The 18608-nt window shown below is 34.8% G+C and overlaps 1 protein-coding gene across 1 annotated transcript in view; it reads left to right on the forward strand.

Moving 5' to 3' along the window:
- The window catches only part of STK33 (serine/threonine kinase 33), a 59106-nt gene that overhangs the window by 18838 nt on the left and 21660 nt on the right, over positions 1–18608 (forward strand). Inside the window, exons 8-10 of the mRNA XM_033120621.1 lie at positions 5102–5177; positions 9471–9583; positions 10021–10106. Of these exons, the coding sequence (XP_032976512.1) occupies positions 5102–5177; positions 9471–9583; positions 10021–10106 (275 nt within the window). The remainder of the gene's footprint in view (positions 1–5101; positions 5178–9470; positions 9584–10020; positions 10107–18608) is intronic.

Here is an 18608-nt window from a genome sequence, read left to right on the forward strand (position 1 = left end):
GCCCCAGGTAATCACTAATCTTTTTGTCCATCTAGATTTGCCTTTTCTGAACATTTCATACAAATGGAACTATAAAATACGTAGTCTTTTATGTCTGGCTTCTTTCCCTTAACGTAATGTTTCTGAGCTATCCTGGCTGTGGCATGTATCCGTAGCATGTATTCCTTTACATCGCTGAGCTCTTTCCCATTGTATGGATACGCCACAATTTGTCTATCCGTTTGGTAGCTGATGGACCTGTGGATTGTTTCCAGTTTGGGGCTATTTATTATAAATAATGCTGTTATCAACATTCATGTACGAGTTTTTATGTGGACATACAGTTTCACTTTCCTTGGAGGAAAATTGCTGGGCCATATATTATTTACGTGTTACTTTTTAAGAAACCACCACATGATTTTCCATAGTTGCTGTAACATTTTACCTTCCTACTAGCAATGTATGGGAGTTTCAGTTTCTTCACATCCTGATGACACTTGATACTACCTATCTTTTTAAATTATAGCCATTCCAATGGGAATGAAGTAATCTCATTGTGGTGTTTAATTTGCATTACCCTAATGAACAGTGATGTCGAGCATCTTTTCACGTACTTATTAGTCATTTATATATCTTCTGTGATTGCATGCCTATTCAAATCTGTACCTATTGAGATGATCATATATTTTTTCTCTTTAAATGTGTTAATGAAATAGCTTTTTAAAATGTTGAACCATCCATGCACTTTTAAATTAAACCCCACTTTGTTTAACATACTGCTGTAGTCAGTTTGTCACCATTTTATTTAGGCTCTATGAGTATAGCTTTCTTTCTTTTGTGCTGCCCTTGTCTTTTTTCGATGTTAGAGTTATGCTAGCCTCTCTTAAAAAATAAAAGTTTTACTTTTTATATGCTCACGAACCATGTAAGTGATAGAAATTATGTATTAGATTGATGAAACTCCCCCTCAAAATTTTTCAGTCCTGGTACCGTTTGGGGGGTGTGGGATAAAGTTTCTATTATATTTTCAATTTATAGTAGGTTATTCAGTTTTTGATACTTTCTTGAATCATTTTTATGATTTATGTTTTTTGGGAAATTGTTCACTGAGATTTGAAGTTTTAATGTATAAATATGTATATTATACATATTTATACATAAATATGCATATGTTTATAATATTGTATAATATATTTGTTATATTAATATTTAATATTATGTATAATATACATAATATTATATGTATAATATTTATTTATACATAAATATGCATAAATAGGCATAAATATGTATATTATATCCACTTTTAATTTTCAGATTCTCCTATGTCTCTGTGGTTATATCCCCCTATTGATTCCTAATATTTTTTTAAGAAGGCATTGTGAGGTAATATTGGCCTCTGACATCACCTGGCTAACTCAGGATTCTAGCTCTGCCACTTACGGTACTATCTGATTAACCCCGGGCAAACAATGTAACTGCTTTTGTCACAATTTCTACATCATCTAATAGGAATAATATCACTGATTTAACAAATACTTTTTGAGGATCTACTTTGTATCAGACATGGATTAGATATTGGGAATACAACAGTGAATAAAATGTAAAAATGTCATGTTGGCACAAACATTAAACAAGGTAAAAAACTAAAATATCTGTTTTGTTAGAAAAGCTAAGGAAGAAAAATAAAATAGAGAAGGGGGAAGAAAACGTATTTAGGATGGTAATAATATCTTTCTTATCTGACATGAGAGTTAAATGAGAAAATATATGTAAAGTACCTAACACAGTACATGGCACTTGATGTTTAATTTTAGCTCTTGTAATAATAATACTACTAATTATTTTTTTCTTGATCACATTTGTTAATGGTTACATCAATTTCTGGGACTTTCAAAGAACTATGTCTAATGTTATTTGGTTTGCTTTTTCATTAATTTCTGCTTTTATCTTTCTGAATTGCTTCATTTTACTTTCTTTTGGTTTGCTTTTTAACTTCCTAAGCTAAATGCTTATTTATTTTTAGTCTTATTTTCTAATAAATTCATTTAAGACTATATGCCGGGGGTGCCAAAAAAAAAAAACGTATACACATGACTTGTATTCATCTTTTGTTATTGGCATATATTCAGTATTACAATTTTAACAGTTTTTTCTTTTCTTAAAATGTGTATACATTTCTTTTTGTCACTCTCTGTATTTTCCTTTAAGTGCTTTGACTATTTCTTTTGCTAGATACAGTGTCCGAGTTGTTATTCATTTCTTAATCGTTTATAATTTTAGTTTTAGTCTTCTTCTTTAATCCAAGAATTAGTTAGAAGTGCTTTTAGAATTTTCTAGGTGGTTGGGATGTGTTTGTTGCTCATGTGAGTGTGTTAGTTTCCCTAGCCATTTGGTTTTTCTGTCTGGTTTTCTTCATTGTAGTAGGCAATTGTGACTTAAAGCTTTTCCAACTTTTGGAGTTTTCTTTGTGATTGAACACATGATTTGTTTTTGTAAATGCTGCATTGGGTGTTTAGAAAGGATGCATATTCCTGATTTGATGAGCATAAAAATTTCTGTATGTGTATGTTTATAAAATCAAATGTGAAACCTTTGTGATTCACATTTTCCATGTTGTTAATTTAAGTTTGCTTGCTGCCTCTCTTGATTTCTAAGAGGGTGATTAAAGTCACCCACCAAGATAGGGCTTTGAGAAATTCTCTTGTACTTTTAGTAGATTTATTTTTAAAAATCTGTTTCACCAAAATATAATTTACATACAATAAAATGCACAAATATTAAGTATAAAGTTCAATGAATTTTGAGAAATGTATATACTTGTATAATAGAATCACCACCCCCGTGAAGATATAGGACATTTCTGTCACCCCAGGAAGTTCCTTTGTGTCCGTCACAGTCAATGCCCATCCAGACTCCAACAACCACTAATGATTTCTATCGCCAAAGCTTAGTTTTGCTTGTCTAGAACGTTATATAAATTGAATCACACATACCAGGGGTGCCAAAAAAATGTACACATTTTAAGAGATGTTACCTATGCATTACTTTTTGAAGTTGAATTCAATTACAGTAGCAATGTGTAGTATGACGTTTGCTCAAAAGATGGCGTTAATCAAATGAATGCTATTGACTGTATTACAATTTTAATGCAGTTTTTTTCCTTTCTTAAAATGTGTGCACATATTTTTGGCACCCTCTGTATATTCTTTTGTGTCTGTCTGCTTCAGTTTCACGTAATGATTTTGAGACATATCAGTAGCTTATTCATTTTTATTGGTGAGGAGTATACCTAGTTCATTGTTTTTTTGCCTACTTGATGCAGAAAGTTTCAAAATTGTTTTATCTTGTTTGGGAAAAGACTACTTTAGATTCTGTTCATATCCTCCTGTTGGCAAACGACATCTGGTCTGTAGTTACATGGGGAAAATATATCCAAGCACCCTGAGTTTTATGCCTGCTTATTAGTTGTCTACACTGATAACAAGTGAGAGAACAAGAGGGGAGACAGATGGTTTGTAGAGCTTGCTGACTTCCTAAATGGCTCCTTGGCACAGTTACTCTGGCCTCTGCCTCCCTGGGAGAGCTGTGATGACAGCACAGTAGAAATGCCCCTGATGAGTAAGATGACTCTGAAAGAGTGAGGACCCGGAATCTGGGCCCCTGCTGTGTGTGTGATGCACCTGTGGGAGATCCTTCTTAGAATCTAATCCCAGAATTTGCCCTTGTCATAGACACACGGCCAAAGAGCAACTTGAACTTGAATGATTCAGTATTTAAAGCGTTTAAGTAGAGTTAAAGAATACAAGTAGTTGCTTAAAGGAAAATGTTAATTAGTTAATTTCCAGTGATTTAGAGACAAATTACTCAGTTTGTTAATTATCTAGAATTAAGCCTTTTCTCATTCTTTCTTTGCTTTACCTTTGGACTCCTTTTTATAGCTTTTTGGTTCCTTTTACCAGAGGCAGAGGAAATGAAATTCCATTTGCTTTTAGTAGGTATAAAAGGGTGTGTGTGTGTGTGTGCGCGCGCGTGTGTGTGTGTGTGTGTGTGTGTGTGTAGGTGGGGGAGCTTGAAACTGTTTTCTAAAATAAAAACACCTCTGTAACTTGAGGCAAGTCACTTAATATATCTGAACCTTAGTTTCCTCACGGGCACGGTGAGTCAAATGGCTGCATACCCATCTCACAAGATCCTTAACTTAATCTATGCAAATAACATAATTGGTACAAAAGTACTTTGTAAATTTTAGAGTTCTATTGAAATATATACACATATTTTATTTTCATGTTTATAACTGTTTTATTCTTCCTTTTTCCTTAAAGAAAGATAATTGATCCCTTGCTGTAGAGGTATAATAGACATATTCTTGAAATGTCATTATGTGACTTTCTTAAAAGCCACCATTATAAAAAATCTGATCATTAAAGAAATGTGCTACCTTAAAGTTAAAAAAAAAAAAAAAAAAGGTCTACTTTAAAAAGACCGTGAACACAGTGTAACTTGAGAAGCACAGAGGTGGGGAGTCGGGAGGACCCGGCTGCTAGCCCTTACCTGTGACTAACTGGCTTTTTCATCCAGTTATGCTGTAGGGGCTCTTTCTTTGTCTTAGTTTTGTGACTTAGAAAACGTGGAAAATAATTCATATTCTGTCATGGGAGTGCTGTGATGTTATTATTATTATTATTATTATTTTACAAAAGTGATGTATAACCATTTATCTGAGTTTTTCTGTGAATCCAGATCGCTTTAAATTGTATCCACTTAAGGCATGTATTCAATTCTAGTTTTGGAAAAGAACAGATATTGTTGTCTTCTATAACTACACAATCTTTGCAAAATCATTTCTTAACAATTTCAAAGGAATCAAGAGTAGTTGTACATTTAGTTATATAGTTTGTGCCATCGTTCCTTTGGAAGCTAAATGACAGGAGTGAGGGTACAGTGACATCGATTGTTAAGGCCTGTACATTATTCATTTAACATCTGCTGTTGGTTCTCTTTCTCCCTGTGGGGGAATAAATTACATCACATCAGCACATTTTTCATGCTTTGTGTTTAAGCATTTAAAAGTCATTTATTGTATTATTAATATTTTTTTTTATTTCTGCTTGTTTGGCAGCCCCTGAAGTTATCAATGCCCACGACTATAGCCAGCAGTGTGACATTTGGAGCATAGGTGTCATAATGTACATTTTGTAAGTAGCCTGATAAATGTACAGTTTAAAATGAACGGTCTCTGACAGTAGAATCTCATAGATTTTCAATTAAACCTAAACAATATAGTTTTTAAAAAGCTACTGAAAAACAATTGGGAAGTCAGTCTAAAAGCTGTCTTATTAGTTGCTGAGTACATCCATTAGGGTTTTTTTTTAACACTATAAATTTATAACTTTCAGCTTTGGCTTTCATTGATCTGTAAATGCTACAATGCACTGTATGATCTGAGCAAAGTGAAAAACTTGGCCTTGAAATCTCCCTGATCCTTTGCTAGAAACCAAGCTACTTTGTATTTTCTCAAGAGATTCACTTGTAGCTTACCAGGTAGAGGGAGGTACTGGACTCTGGCTTAGAGCTACCCTGTGGACCGGGTATGTGTGAGGGATGGGCACTCACTAGACAGAGGTTCAGCCCAGGACCCCTGCATCACTTGCCTCTGGGTCTTTGCTCATACAGTTCCTTCTACCTACAATGTTTTTGCTCTTCTCTACTAAACTCTGTCCCCGGTGCGGCCAGGTCAAACCCTGACACCTTCTAGTTCCCTAATTCCTGCTCCACATCAGCAGTCACTACGTGCATTATGTATGCTTTCCCAGACGACGTCAGGCAACATACAAAATGCATGCAAAACAGTAATGCTGAAAGAAAAACAAAATAAGAAAATAAGAATATTTAACCGGGAAGATTTGCACATGTACAAGTCTGATAGAATTAATTGTTCACTTTTCTGTATTCTCTTAGCACTTTCAAAAACCAGCTATCATATTGTAATATAATTACAATATTGTGTGTATTTCATCTGTTTTCCTTGCTCTAAATTCCATGAAGGACAGAGATCTTATTCATCTTTGCACCCCTGGTATCTGGTTCAATAGTAGGCAGGTAGTCAGTGCTGAATATATATACATATATATATGTATGTATATATGTTAAATTGAATTAAAGTGAATTTCCTAAGAGGTGTTCTGAAAAGTTAGTAACCATTGTTCTGCCTCTTGGTGAATATGAACATTTTTATGTTGATGCAACATTAGTTTTATGGTCAGATTGAAGATTTCACTGTATACTCTCTTCCAGATCATTTCTAAATATTGACATCACAGTAGTTACATTTTCACAGTTTTGTGAAATGGCATACACAGGCAGTAGAAATTGGATGATGTGATTATAGCTGTAACTCAGATGGTCAACATACATCAACTGCTTAGCTTGCATAAAGTGTATATGTATTCACAAAGTTTTGATCATTTGTTTTGTGCTGGTTAGAATCATATTGTAAAAATTCTGAGCCTTAGTCTTTAATTAAAAATATAACCATTTAAAATTAGTGTTTTATACTCTCAAGACTTTGTAGACAACACGAGTCAAATATAATATGTGTAATCTAATATCACCCAGTTCATGTGTTTGCTGCCTTTTCAGTTTGAATTTGATATAAAGGAAAGTGATAGTGTGTAGATATGTTAAATTTTTTTCTCTTTCTTAAAAGTATAATTTTAATTTTTCTGCTTCAGAGAATGGCTTCATATCATCATAATGACATCTTTTTTTCTTTACAGTAGGTTTTTACTTAGCTAATCAGTGCCTATTCATTAATCTGCCGGAGCCCAGTGGTCTTATAGATAATTTCCTTCACCAAGGGCACCAACATATTACCTTCTCCAGGGGGGTTATTTTCTTGTTTATCACTTACTCCTGATTCATTTCTACTTAATTGGACAATGATAACATACTTTCTCAAGGTGAAATTAACATAAATACTCTTTATGGGTATATCCTCTGCTGTTTTGATTCCTATGAATGCAGCAGAAAATAATAGGAAAGCTTTAAGAAGCATTTTTCATGTCTTGAATTCCCTTTTCTGGATGTGCAGAAAATTGCTGTCATAAAATTTCACATGCTGCTGATTGACCAACCATTAGATACATTCTTATGTAAGTAAAATTGCAAAGGACAGAAAAAAATGGAATTTTTTAAATGTAGCCCTTAAGCTATAGTTGCATGCTAGTCAGGCAATGCAGGAGCAGCCAAGGAATTGGTGAATGTGCATTTCACTGGTTATTAACAGATTCAATGAGCTGGGCTTTTGCTGGCCTATACTCGTTACAATAGATAGTAATTGTTCGTAAGACCACTTTTTATGGCCTTTTAAAAATTGCATTTTAAAAGTAAACAAGAGTGAGGCAAGTAAGGTCAGAGAGAGGAGGGTCAGAATGAACTGTAGAAGTAAAAAGTATTAAAATAAGAGTTTGTGGAACAACTTGATAAATACCAATCTCTTAACAAGAACCTGTTGGTAAATGAAATATATTGTCCAGCCTAATTTGATAGACTACTAGGATGAAAACATCTTTTTCTCCAGGAAAATCATCATCATCATTTTCAAGTATAATACTTGTCAAATTTAGACTTATTCAGAAAATGTTTGTGGGAAAGATTTTTAAAGAACTTAAAGAAAAATATAGCTTAAAAAAATCGGTAGAAACATAACTGCGAGGAGACTTAGAGATAATTATAGTTATGTACATAATAGACCAGCATTTGGGATTTTTAATGGAATCATGCCATTTTATTCTTTCAGTAATAAAAGGGAAAAACACAATCTTGAGAATTGAAGAACAGACATACTGAGTTGCCTGTGTGATGAGTCCAGGTCCAACTTCTGTTCGGTTATCACTGGGAAAACCTGGTTGTTGCCCTTACAAGTCAGTGTTGGCAACAATGATGATGCCAGCATTTGTTGAGAATGTACTACGAAGAACTGAACTCAACATTCAAGCTTGTTTTTGCAGTTTTGAACTGGGTTACCTGCTGACGCATAGGCTAGCATGTTCTTCGTGATGTATATACAGGACAGCACTCCCGCTTCAAAGATTCCAAAGACACACAGTCCCTGTATTACAGAATGTGCAAACAAGCCCATGTTTGCTTAGTACATACTGCTCGTGGTGTTACTGATGTTGGTCGTTACGTACAAGTATACTCAGCTTTCACTCTTCCAGACTGAAGGGTCAAATCAGCAGCATCTGATTTTCCTCAGCCAGACCTTCTTCATTTTGTGTACTATTTTTGATGAGTTGTGGTCATTTTATGTATTTTTGGCTTTGACTCAAAGTCTATAGACATTCCCAGGGTTGTTCTTGGTTTCGTCTTACTAACATGTGCATAGTGTTTTATCGTGAATAAAACTCTTACATGGTCAGTTAGACTCTGATAACTCTCATTAGACTGATGATTCAGTATATTTTTCCATACGTTTAGTTTGGATTATGTGCCTTACGCATGACCTTACCCTTGCTCACAATGAAGAACATCTTCTCTATTATCTGCAACTATAACTGTGCACACACACCATCCTGTATTTTAAACCCATTTAAGCTTAATATTTCCCCACCTCGGAGAGCTTTGGGTCATTTGCAGATCTAGAGGTTTCAATGTATACAAGAGCCTAGCAGTGGTCTCACAAAACCGCTTTGTTTCCATTTCTACATCCAGAGAGGTGCCCACCTCTTCCTGTGCGGGTTACATGCCGTTGAGTTGGCTCCGTCTTCTGGAGATCCTGGAAATGAGTGATATCCATGATGTCCTGTCCTCCACAGCCCTGCTCAGTTCCTCTAGACCCACGCCTGTGGCTTCTTTCATGGAGTCAATCCATCTCATATTTCGCTTCCCTCTTTTCCTGCTGCCTTTCATTTTTTCCGAGCATTATTGTCTTTTCCGGAGAACCTTGCCTTCTCATGATGTGCCTGAAGTAGGACAGCTTCTGTTTTATCACATTTGCCTTCAGCGATATTTCAGGCTTAATTTGCTTTAGGACCCACTTGTTCATCTTTTTAGAGGTTCGGGGGTATCTGTAGAGCTCTCGTCCAACACCATATTTCAAATGAATCATTTTTTTTCCTCTCAGCATTCTTCACTGTCCACCTTTCATATCCATGTGTAGTTATTGGGAATACAAGGGGGTGGATGAGCTTAGCCTTGGTCTCTAATGACACGTCTTTGCACTTGATGATCTTCCCTAATTCTTCCATTGCTGCCCTTCCGAGTCTCAGCCTACTCTTGGTTTCTTGGCTGCAGTCTCCATTTGACGGATGACTGAACCAAGATAAGCAAAATCTTCAACAATTTCAATGTCTTTCTTTCTGTCCTTCTTGCTGTCCTTGACTTAAATATGAAGCACCACTAATTCCTAGTCCTGTGGAAATTTAATTTTTAATAGCCTTACTTCGATTTTTTAAAAATGTAAACAAAATGATTGCCTTTGTTTCTAGGTTATGTGGAGAACCACCCTTTCTGCCAAGCTCAGAAGAGAAGCTTTTTGAGTTAATAAGAAAGGGAGAATTACATTTTCATGATCCCATCTGGGATTCGATAAGTGATTGTGGTAAATAGATTTGTTATTATTTATTAAAGCAAATATATATAATACAAAAAAGTTTGCTAGTAACTCAAATACTTTAAACTTCTGTTTAGTCATTAAATTTACTTGTAGAAATAAATTTACTTGTGGAAATAGTAATATCTTCACTGTGATTGTTATAGTCAAAACTTCCAACCAAAACAGAAAATACATAGTAAAAATTAAGAAGGAAATTTGCTGATCACCTAGTTAATTTTTACTGTAGAATATAAACCAGGTAATCCAGGCAATAAAACCTCATGGCCTTAAACTTTATTTCTTAACCATTTATACTAATATTTATTTTATAATTATATCTTCCCTTCATGTCATACAGACCTATTTCTAAGTAAATTGGAAAATGTATGGTAGTAATTGTAGTTAAGATAAATAAGATTTTCAGGATTTTCCTTTATTTGCAGCTAAAAGTGTTTTGAAACAGCTTATGAAAGTCGATCCTGCTCACAGAATCACAGCTAAGGAACTACTAGATAACCAGTGGTTAACAGTAAGTTGCAGTATTCTTTTTTTTGATCATGCTACCATTGTTTATTTTTGTTTGGCCTTATAGTTTATATATAGTCTTCTTAAAACAGTCAATTTCTCATCTTCTGACAAGTTAAAATTATTGAGTCTTGACACATTTCTGAAATGAGTATTTTCAAATTATTAAAACTATTATCACAGTTATTTATGTATGTTTATAGAGATGTAAATGAACTTTGCTTGGCTTCATGTCCTGAAAGGTATCAAATCCAATAAAATAGAGCTGAGAAATGCCCATTATTAAAGCTGTGAAATATTGAAGAGTCTGTGTACTTTAGTGACATAAAAGGACTGAAACCGTCCATTTCTCTTTAATTCTTTGGATGCAAGGAATCTTTGGGGACTCAGAAAAGCCAACGTCTCCTTTGGGGACTCAGAAAAGCGAACGTCTCCTAACAGTGGCTGTTACCCAGCTTAAAATCTTGAGTAATTATTCATTTACATATTGGTTTTCCCATGAGACTAAATGCCTTGAGCACAGACCCTGTGTCCTACTGATGTTTATGTCCCTGGACCCACAACATTACCTGGTCACAATGGGGACTTTGGAACAAGGCTGCTACTTCCCTCAGTGTTTGTTCTCTTTTTTTTCATGCTAATGAGGATCCCGACTTTGACCTGGGAACATGGCTGTCTAGTGTTCTTTGCTAGTTATCTTGTCTGCTCATTATTGAGATGGTCAGTAAGATCTAAGTGGAAATAGGAGCAATTTCTGGGAAATGTCCTTAAATGGAGGGGCTACGGCATTCCTCATGCCTGTCTTCTTTGCTGGTAGCTGGAATGCAGATGTGATGGCTGGAGTTTGAGTAGCTACATTAGACCATAAAATGGAATCCGTATACTGAGGATGGCACAGCAACAAGATGCAGGGAACCAGGGCTCTTAGCTCACAGACCTGCTGTGCCAGCCCTTGACTGCCCACTTCTACAGTTTTTTATATGAGTAGGAAACAAACTTTTGTCATCTTTAAGATACTGTAAACTTTGCAGTCGAGCCTAATACCAGTTAATACAATACTCAATAAATAATTGCTGAATGAGTGAATATTCAGCAAATGAATAAGTCTGTAGTTATCACAGAAAATGTCTGAGCACTGAGACTGGAGATTTCTAAAGACACATCGGAATATTGCTAAACAATAATTATGAAAAAAAACTAGTTTACATCTGTTACTTGCTAGACACTGTCTTACATACTGGAGGTATATGATATGCTTACATTGTGGTAGTGTTGAGAGGTAGTATTGTTGAGAGATAAGCAATAGAGTTGAAGAGAAATAAATGTGATATATTTTTTAGGTATGTGGACAAGACTTGGTGATGGATTAGATGAGGGATGAGGATAATGGAGGAATCAAGAATGACTTCTAGATTTTACTGTAACAAATGATTGGATGGTGGTCCCATTTACTGAGATGTAGAAGACTGAAGGAAAAATAGATATTTTTTTCTGGGGGAAGGGTGGTGAATCAAGGGTCCCGTATTAGATATGCTAAGTTTGAGATGCCTGTGTGACATCCAAGTGGAGATAACAAATAGGTAATAGAATATATGAGTCTGGAGCTGGAGAAGTCTGAGCTGGAAATATAAATTGGGAATCATGAGTATATAGATGCCATGTAAAGCTATCAGCTGAAGAGATAAATTAGGAAGAAAATACAGGTAACGTAGAAAGGAGAAGAGGCCCTGCCTTTAGATACTACAACATTTAAAAGAGGAAAAGCGAACAATGGAGGCTGAGAAGAAATAGCTAATGAGGAAGGAGGAAAATTACGAGAATGGTAGCAGCGAAGTTTAGTGAGAAAAATGTGTGAGAAAGAGAGCGGTCAGCTCTCAGGTAAATGCTGCTGAGAGGTCAAGATGAGAATGAGAAGTTTCCATTAGACTGGCCAACAAAGAGGTTGGTGGTGACCCTGAAAGCCCAGATAAGTTTAGATACCATAAATTTATAGTGATATCACTCTTTTTTAAAATTTCTCTAATTTTCCTTTGGCAACTTCTAATCATTTCTTTGAATAATATTTTTTCCTCTAAGAGCTACAAAAATAGTCTTCACTCAAAAAATGTGTTACATCTGCCCTCTTCTATGAATGTGTTGATCTCTCAAATGATTCTGTGCAATAAGTATTTCTGGCCTAAAGTAATTGTGCAAATGAGCTAGCAGTTAAATGGATCATTGCAAAACTGTACTGAGTAGATTTTTAGTACAGCAAAACCAAAAACTGTAAAGCAGATGGTGTGCCTTAGAAATATATCTCTTTTCAGCATCACACAACATTCGGGTTTGGCCATTTAATTATTTGTGTTCTAATTAGTACAGTTTTATTTCTGGCTTTGGTCATTTTTCCAGAAGTCTCCATTTTTGAGCCTCTGTAACATTTGTCTCTATGTAGTCTTTGCCAAATGGATAGAGAAGTGACAAATAGCGTGTACTAACTATATCAGATTATCCTAAGGAGTTCGGTGTATGAAGTTTAGAATACTGGCATTTTATAAACTTCTAAAAGGCAAAACTCTTTTCTTCTTAACCACTTGAAGTCTTACTTCCCATAATTCATATCCTGTGTTTGAAATAATCTAAAGAGAACGTTAGTTCTCTCAGTGCCTTGCTGCTTTATAACCAGAGCTTATCTTTTTCAATATCTAACAGATAGTAACATTTTTTTCAAAGAGCTTTATCAGATAAAAAGTGTCTATGGTTTAACGTATGTTTTGTGCATTTTGAAATATGGTACATATCTGAAGAGTATTCTGAGAAAAATAATCATTATTTCTCTATGTACATTTAAGTGAATGGAACTTAAACACATATTGTCATCCCGATTTCAGAAGTCAAAGATTTAGATGTAAGGAAAAAAAGCCAAGAAATGACTTTCCTACAAAGGGAGAGTTTGCTGATGGCTGCCATTGCCAGAAGTGTAGTCGTCCTCCTGTGTCCTTTCTTCCTTTTTGTCCTCTTTTCTCTCAACAGTGGTTCAGGAGTTTATTCCTTCTCGTTAGATAATACAGTTGCCTCTTGGTATTCCTTCAAGCCCCTTGGTTACAATCAACACCCAAAGTTTGCATTTTAAATAAGTTTCCCAGGTATTTTTAATATTTCCTTATATTTAAGAACCCTGCTATACATTAATTTTCTTCTATGGTTCGTCAAAAAGTAGTTTCCAGATTTGAGTTCTATTGGTGTTATTCATACACTCAGTAATTCCTTCAACATCTTTGTTTGGTAACTACCATGTTTGGTAACTACATGTGCCAGGCCCAGTGCTGGGTAATAAAATATAGTTACAGGTGTATAGGACATGGTCTCTGACACAGGAACTCACAGTCTAGTAAGGAAAACAAGCTATATATAAGATGCAATGCAAGGAAGAAAATGATAAATGACAGAAGACATTGCCAAATGGCCAGAGGTACAGAGGCAAGCGAGTGTGAAATCAGGAGGTTCAATTTGACTGGCAGATAAGATGCTTGAAGGAAAGAAGTGGGAAATGAGACTTTTGGAAAAGGAAAGAAAATTGTGAGGGGACTTGAATCTCAGGCTAGAATTTTAACTTCCTCTCACAGATAGTGGAGACCAACTGTACACTCTTTGAAATGAAGGAAATCATTGTTATACTGTGTCAGCCTTGCCAGGTGGCTTATTTTAAATGGGACAAGTCATTTAAATGTCTATATTGATTTTAACAAGTATCTTTTTATTTTAAGGCACTGTAGGGTACAAAGATGAGTAAAACTCATTTTCTCCACTTGAGTAATGTACCACAAATTACAGTGTACTTTGCTTTATAGTCACACTTTGCAAAGGCACTTGTAATAAAGATGTGTAGGGTCTAATTTCAGAGCAACCTTTCCTAATATGTGAGTAACTCCCTTGTTCATTAATTTAAAAATTGTTATTCATGTCTTAGTCATTAGATTTTTGACCCTTAGCCTTAACATACACACGCTACATAAGAAAATGGAAATTTTCCGATGCCTAACTAATTGTTGGATTTTTTTCCCTACTGTATATTTTCATCCTAAATATGTTAATACTCTTACCTTTATTTTACTATCTTTAGTTATTCTTAAATTCTGAATTATCTTCTGTATGTGAATATGCTGTTGAGGCCCAGAAGGTTTTTATAAAAACTGTGTTTACAAGCAGCTCATGAACCAGGAACCTTGAGGATTTACTCAATATTCAATGATTGATATATATACTTAATTTTTAAACAGATATTTATTGGATAACTACTGTGTGTTGTAGAGGACACAAGGATGAGTCTGGTACAGTCCCTGCCCACAGCCTCGTAGAGGGTTTAAAACAAAAACACGGGCAAAGAATGAGTATATGGTGTGTGTGGTGTGTGGTGTGTGTGTGTTTGGTGTGTGTGGTGTGTGTATGGTGTGTGTGTGGTGTATGTGTGGGGGGGTGTGTGTGGTGTGTTTTGTGTGTGTGTGTCTGTACTTTTAAATATATAAAAATATACTCTATTGTATATAACATAATAAAATTTACTCTAAGAAATATATACTCAATATAAATATACATATTTTATATATAATATATAATACAGTAGTAGTACTATTAGGTTTTCAAGAAGAGAGCTATTATTCCCTTTAGGGGGTTACAAAAACTACTTAAAGTGAAGGTAATATGTATGTTATCTGGCTCTAAAACAATGGCTAAAAGTACAAATTAATGCTGGAGTCGTGGTATGAAGAAGAGGGATTCTGGATAGAAAGAAATTTACAAAGACATAGACAGAAGAAAAAGAAGTATATTCAGAGAATAGGAAATATAGTAGTAATTCTGTTTTTCTAGAGCCCTAGAAGACATGTAGGGAAGTAGTGGGAAATTAAGCTCTAAAGACAGGCAGAGCTGTTTTGCTCTAGACCTTGACTTACATAAAGTGGACTTTATATTTGGCTTGTTTTGACAATGGGTTGCTCCTGGAAGGCACTGAATTACCATGATCACAGCTAAATTTATGTGAGTTTTCTCCTTTGCCCACCCCCCATCCAAAAGTTCCTGTGTTCCCTTTTCCAAAATTGTTTGTACCACTCACCAGCAAAGTGCCAGAGATCTAATTTTGCTCCCCATCTTCTCCAATGCTTGTTATTGTCAATATTTTTAATTTAGATACTCTGGTAGACATATAATGATATCTCATTGTGGTTTTGATTTGTATTTCCTGAACTACAAGTGAAATCGGTCACCTTTATTTATGTTTTAGTGGCCTTTTAGATGTCTTCTTTTGTGAAATGCCTGTTCAAGTCTTTTATTTTTTTCTATTTGGTTTTATATCTTTTGCTTATTTATTTGTAGAGGTTTGTTATATATTCTAGATATGAACCTTTTGACATACACACACACACACACACACACACACACACTCACGAACACATGTACAATAACAAGCATTAGAAGAAGCTGACGTAAGAAAAAGAACATGAAAAGGATTACTGCAAATCCTCACCCAAGCAGATGACTTTTGAAAAAGAATAGATCATTGGAAATTGAGGGTCTTGAAATCGATTGCCCGCGAACTGTCCTGCCCACACATCCTTGGGAAGTCTTCAGGTACAGGCAGGTGTACACATACGCCAGTTTAAAGAATGTCGGTTTGAAATATATTGGGTATGCTTTTATTTTTCCAGCTTTACTGAGATATAATTGACATATAACATTGTATAAACTTAAGGTGTGCAACGTAATGACTTGATATATGTATTTATTATGAAATGATTACTACAATAAGTTTAGTTAATACATCCATCATATCGCATAGTTTTTTTTCTTGCATTGAGAACTTTTAAGATACACTCTCTTAGCAGCTTTCATATATACAATATAGTATTGAAGGCTCAGCAACACCTCTAGCTAGAAATTCTTGGCAGGCAATGGGGAAAGCAGTTCTGGAATAAGGGTAAATAACTAAATTTCTCAGGCTGTTTCCTCATGAAGAATAGGAATATCAATACCAACTTGTCTACTCACTTAGTTGCTATACTTGTGGGGGAGGAAATCACTGAGATGACTTTGTTACGAAAGATTGTAAAGTGGCACACAGTTGCTTACTTTAGTGGTTGTTATTACCCTGATATGCTGCTGTCTGGGACTCATTAAGACCCATTAGGACATGTTTGGTGATTGTATCGGGTGCTGTCAGTCCTTTGTGGGTATCTGCAACTTACATTATTTCTTTTCCTACTGTAATTTACATTAATTATTAGTCATAGAAAAGTAATAGTTGAGATTAACCATGATAAGTGATTTAACGGATAAACACAACAGAAAAAATAATTTCCTCCATTAACTTCATTCCTTCTTACTAAAATGACCATTGTGAAGTCTCTTATGTGTTCTTTCAAAAACATTCTATACATTTTTATGTATATACGTTACACAAATGGGTTCTTATTATGCAAACAATTCTTTTTTATCTAATATATCTTGGAAAGATTTCCTTATTTTTAAAAAAAGCAACATTGTATCCCAAACTATGGTACACTATTATTTTGTAAATAATCCCCTATGAATATGGAGCATTTAAATTGTTTCAGATCTTTCCTATCACAGACAGCGGTGCAACAAATGTTCTTAGAAATATATGTTTACATACTGTGTCAGCCCATCTATAGGATAAATTCTTAACAGTGGAATTACTGGCCAGAGACAATGCGTATTACACATTTTGATAGATTTTGCTAATTTACCCTTCCATAAAAGCCAGTAAATGAGAGAGCGTTTCCCCATACCCTCACCAACACAGAATGTTATTAAACTTAAATCTATATCCATTATTAGGTGAAAATTGACATCTTAGTGTTTTGATTTGGATTTTACATATTATTTTATAAAGTGACTATTCCATTTTTGTATTGAAAAAAAAATTATGCCTAGGAACATTGCAAAATGAAGAATTCTAGCTATTTACGAAAACTAGAAAATGATAACTATAAGCTAAAACCCCAGAATGTTTCCTTTTAGCTTTGCTGAATTTATGTTTCATACCATCTCACCCTAGCTTATACATATAATTCATTCATTCATTTAAAAAAAAACAAACCTATTGTTTACAAAATACTGACAGGTACTGTCCTTGAAAAAGGCAAATTTTGTTAGATGAGGACATACATTTGGGTCTCCATTTGTGGGACATGTCTACTAAGGTATCAAATCCAAATCTTAGTATTTGAGCAAAGCTTCTCCTCCGTGAGTGTCCATTTTTCCAGTTTTTCAAAATAAAATAGCTCAACTATCTGTTAAACAAGTGGAAATTTATTAACCAAAAGGTTGGTTTTCTATAGTTGTGATAGCCTCAGATTATCCGCCTGTTACTGCTGCTTTCTTGCCATTTGCTCCTTTGTAGTTAATGAGTTCAGCGTCTGACCCCATGAATACAGCCAATAAAGGGAGTCAGAGGTTAGTGTTCTGGTGGTGAGGTGACATGCAATCTACAGTGTCTGGCCTAACAGTTCCACTCGTTTTTGTTTAGTTTGTTCATTCATTTGTAATTTCTGTTGAACCTAGAAGGCTGATGACACAGAGCCCTAGGATACTTATTCATTGGTCAATCCAAGCATTTGATGCAATTCGTCTTCCACATGCTAGCAGGCAATAGAGAGGGTAGTCTAGTAAGTTACTGGCTGGACTATAGACAACAAGGAAAGCCTGGAATTGATACTACCACGTGTGCCCTGTTTGATATCACAAATGAATATAGGAAGCAAAGAGTTAAAAATTTCCAAATAGTAAAATGTTTTTGGAGTGTTAATGCTCCTGTTCTGGACCCTTTCCTCTTCTCCACAATCTCTTTGGAATGAGAAATAGGGTCATTTCTTTGAATGCAAAGGCACTTTACTTTAGGCATGTAGAGTGTCAGTCCAAGCTCTTGGGTGTTTGTGTTATGTAAACTAAGCATTTCCAAGAGTGCCAGAGATGCAGATTGAAGATAACACACGCAATCCTTTCTTTGCATGGTAGTGCAGGACTGTAAAAAGAATGCAGGGTGCAACTGTGCAAAGTGATCTCAATAATCAGTGGGAAAAATTATGATTGTTCCATGATCTTTAAAATTTTTGTTAAACAGTAAAAACTCTAAATGTTAATTATAAATATATAGGGAGTGAAACAAAAGTAAAAACTAATGTTTTTAATGAACTATAATTTAAAACATTAGAAATATTGAGAATTAAAGTGTCTTAGTTTTTTATAAAAACGTATCAAGATTAGTTTAAATTTAGTGCTTGCCTCCTTCTTCTCCTTATCATATAACTTATAATACTGAGGGGAGCATCTTTTTTACGCCTTGGTGAACTATCATACTGTTTTCTAAGTTTGGATCAACTTCCAACATTTTATCCTTTGTGCTTTCAGTGTCATAAAATATCTCTGAAAATTCTTTAAATGTCAAATATTTTGCAGACATCACTTTCTCTGAGGCATATTCATCCTTTCTGTCACAAACACTTTTTTG

Source organism: Rhinolophus ferrumequinum, chromosome 11 (genome assembly GCF_004115265.2).
Source record: "Rhinolophus ferrumequinum isolate MPI-CBG mRhiFer1 chromosome 11, mRhiFer1_v1.p, whole genome shotgun sequence".
NCBI classification, from domain to species: Eukaryota; Metazoa; Chordata; class Mammalia; order Chiroptera; family Rhinolophidae; genus Rhinolophus; species Rhinolophus ferrumequinum.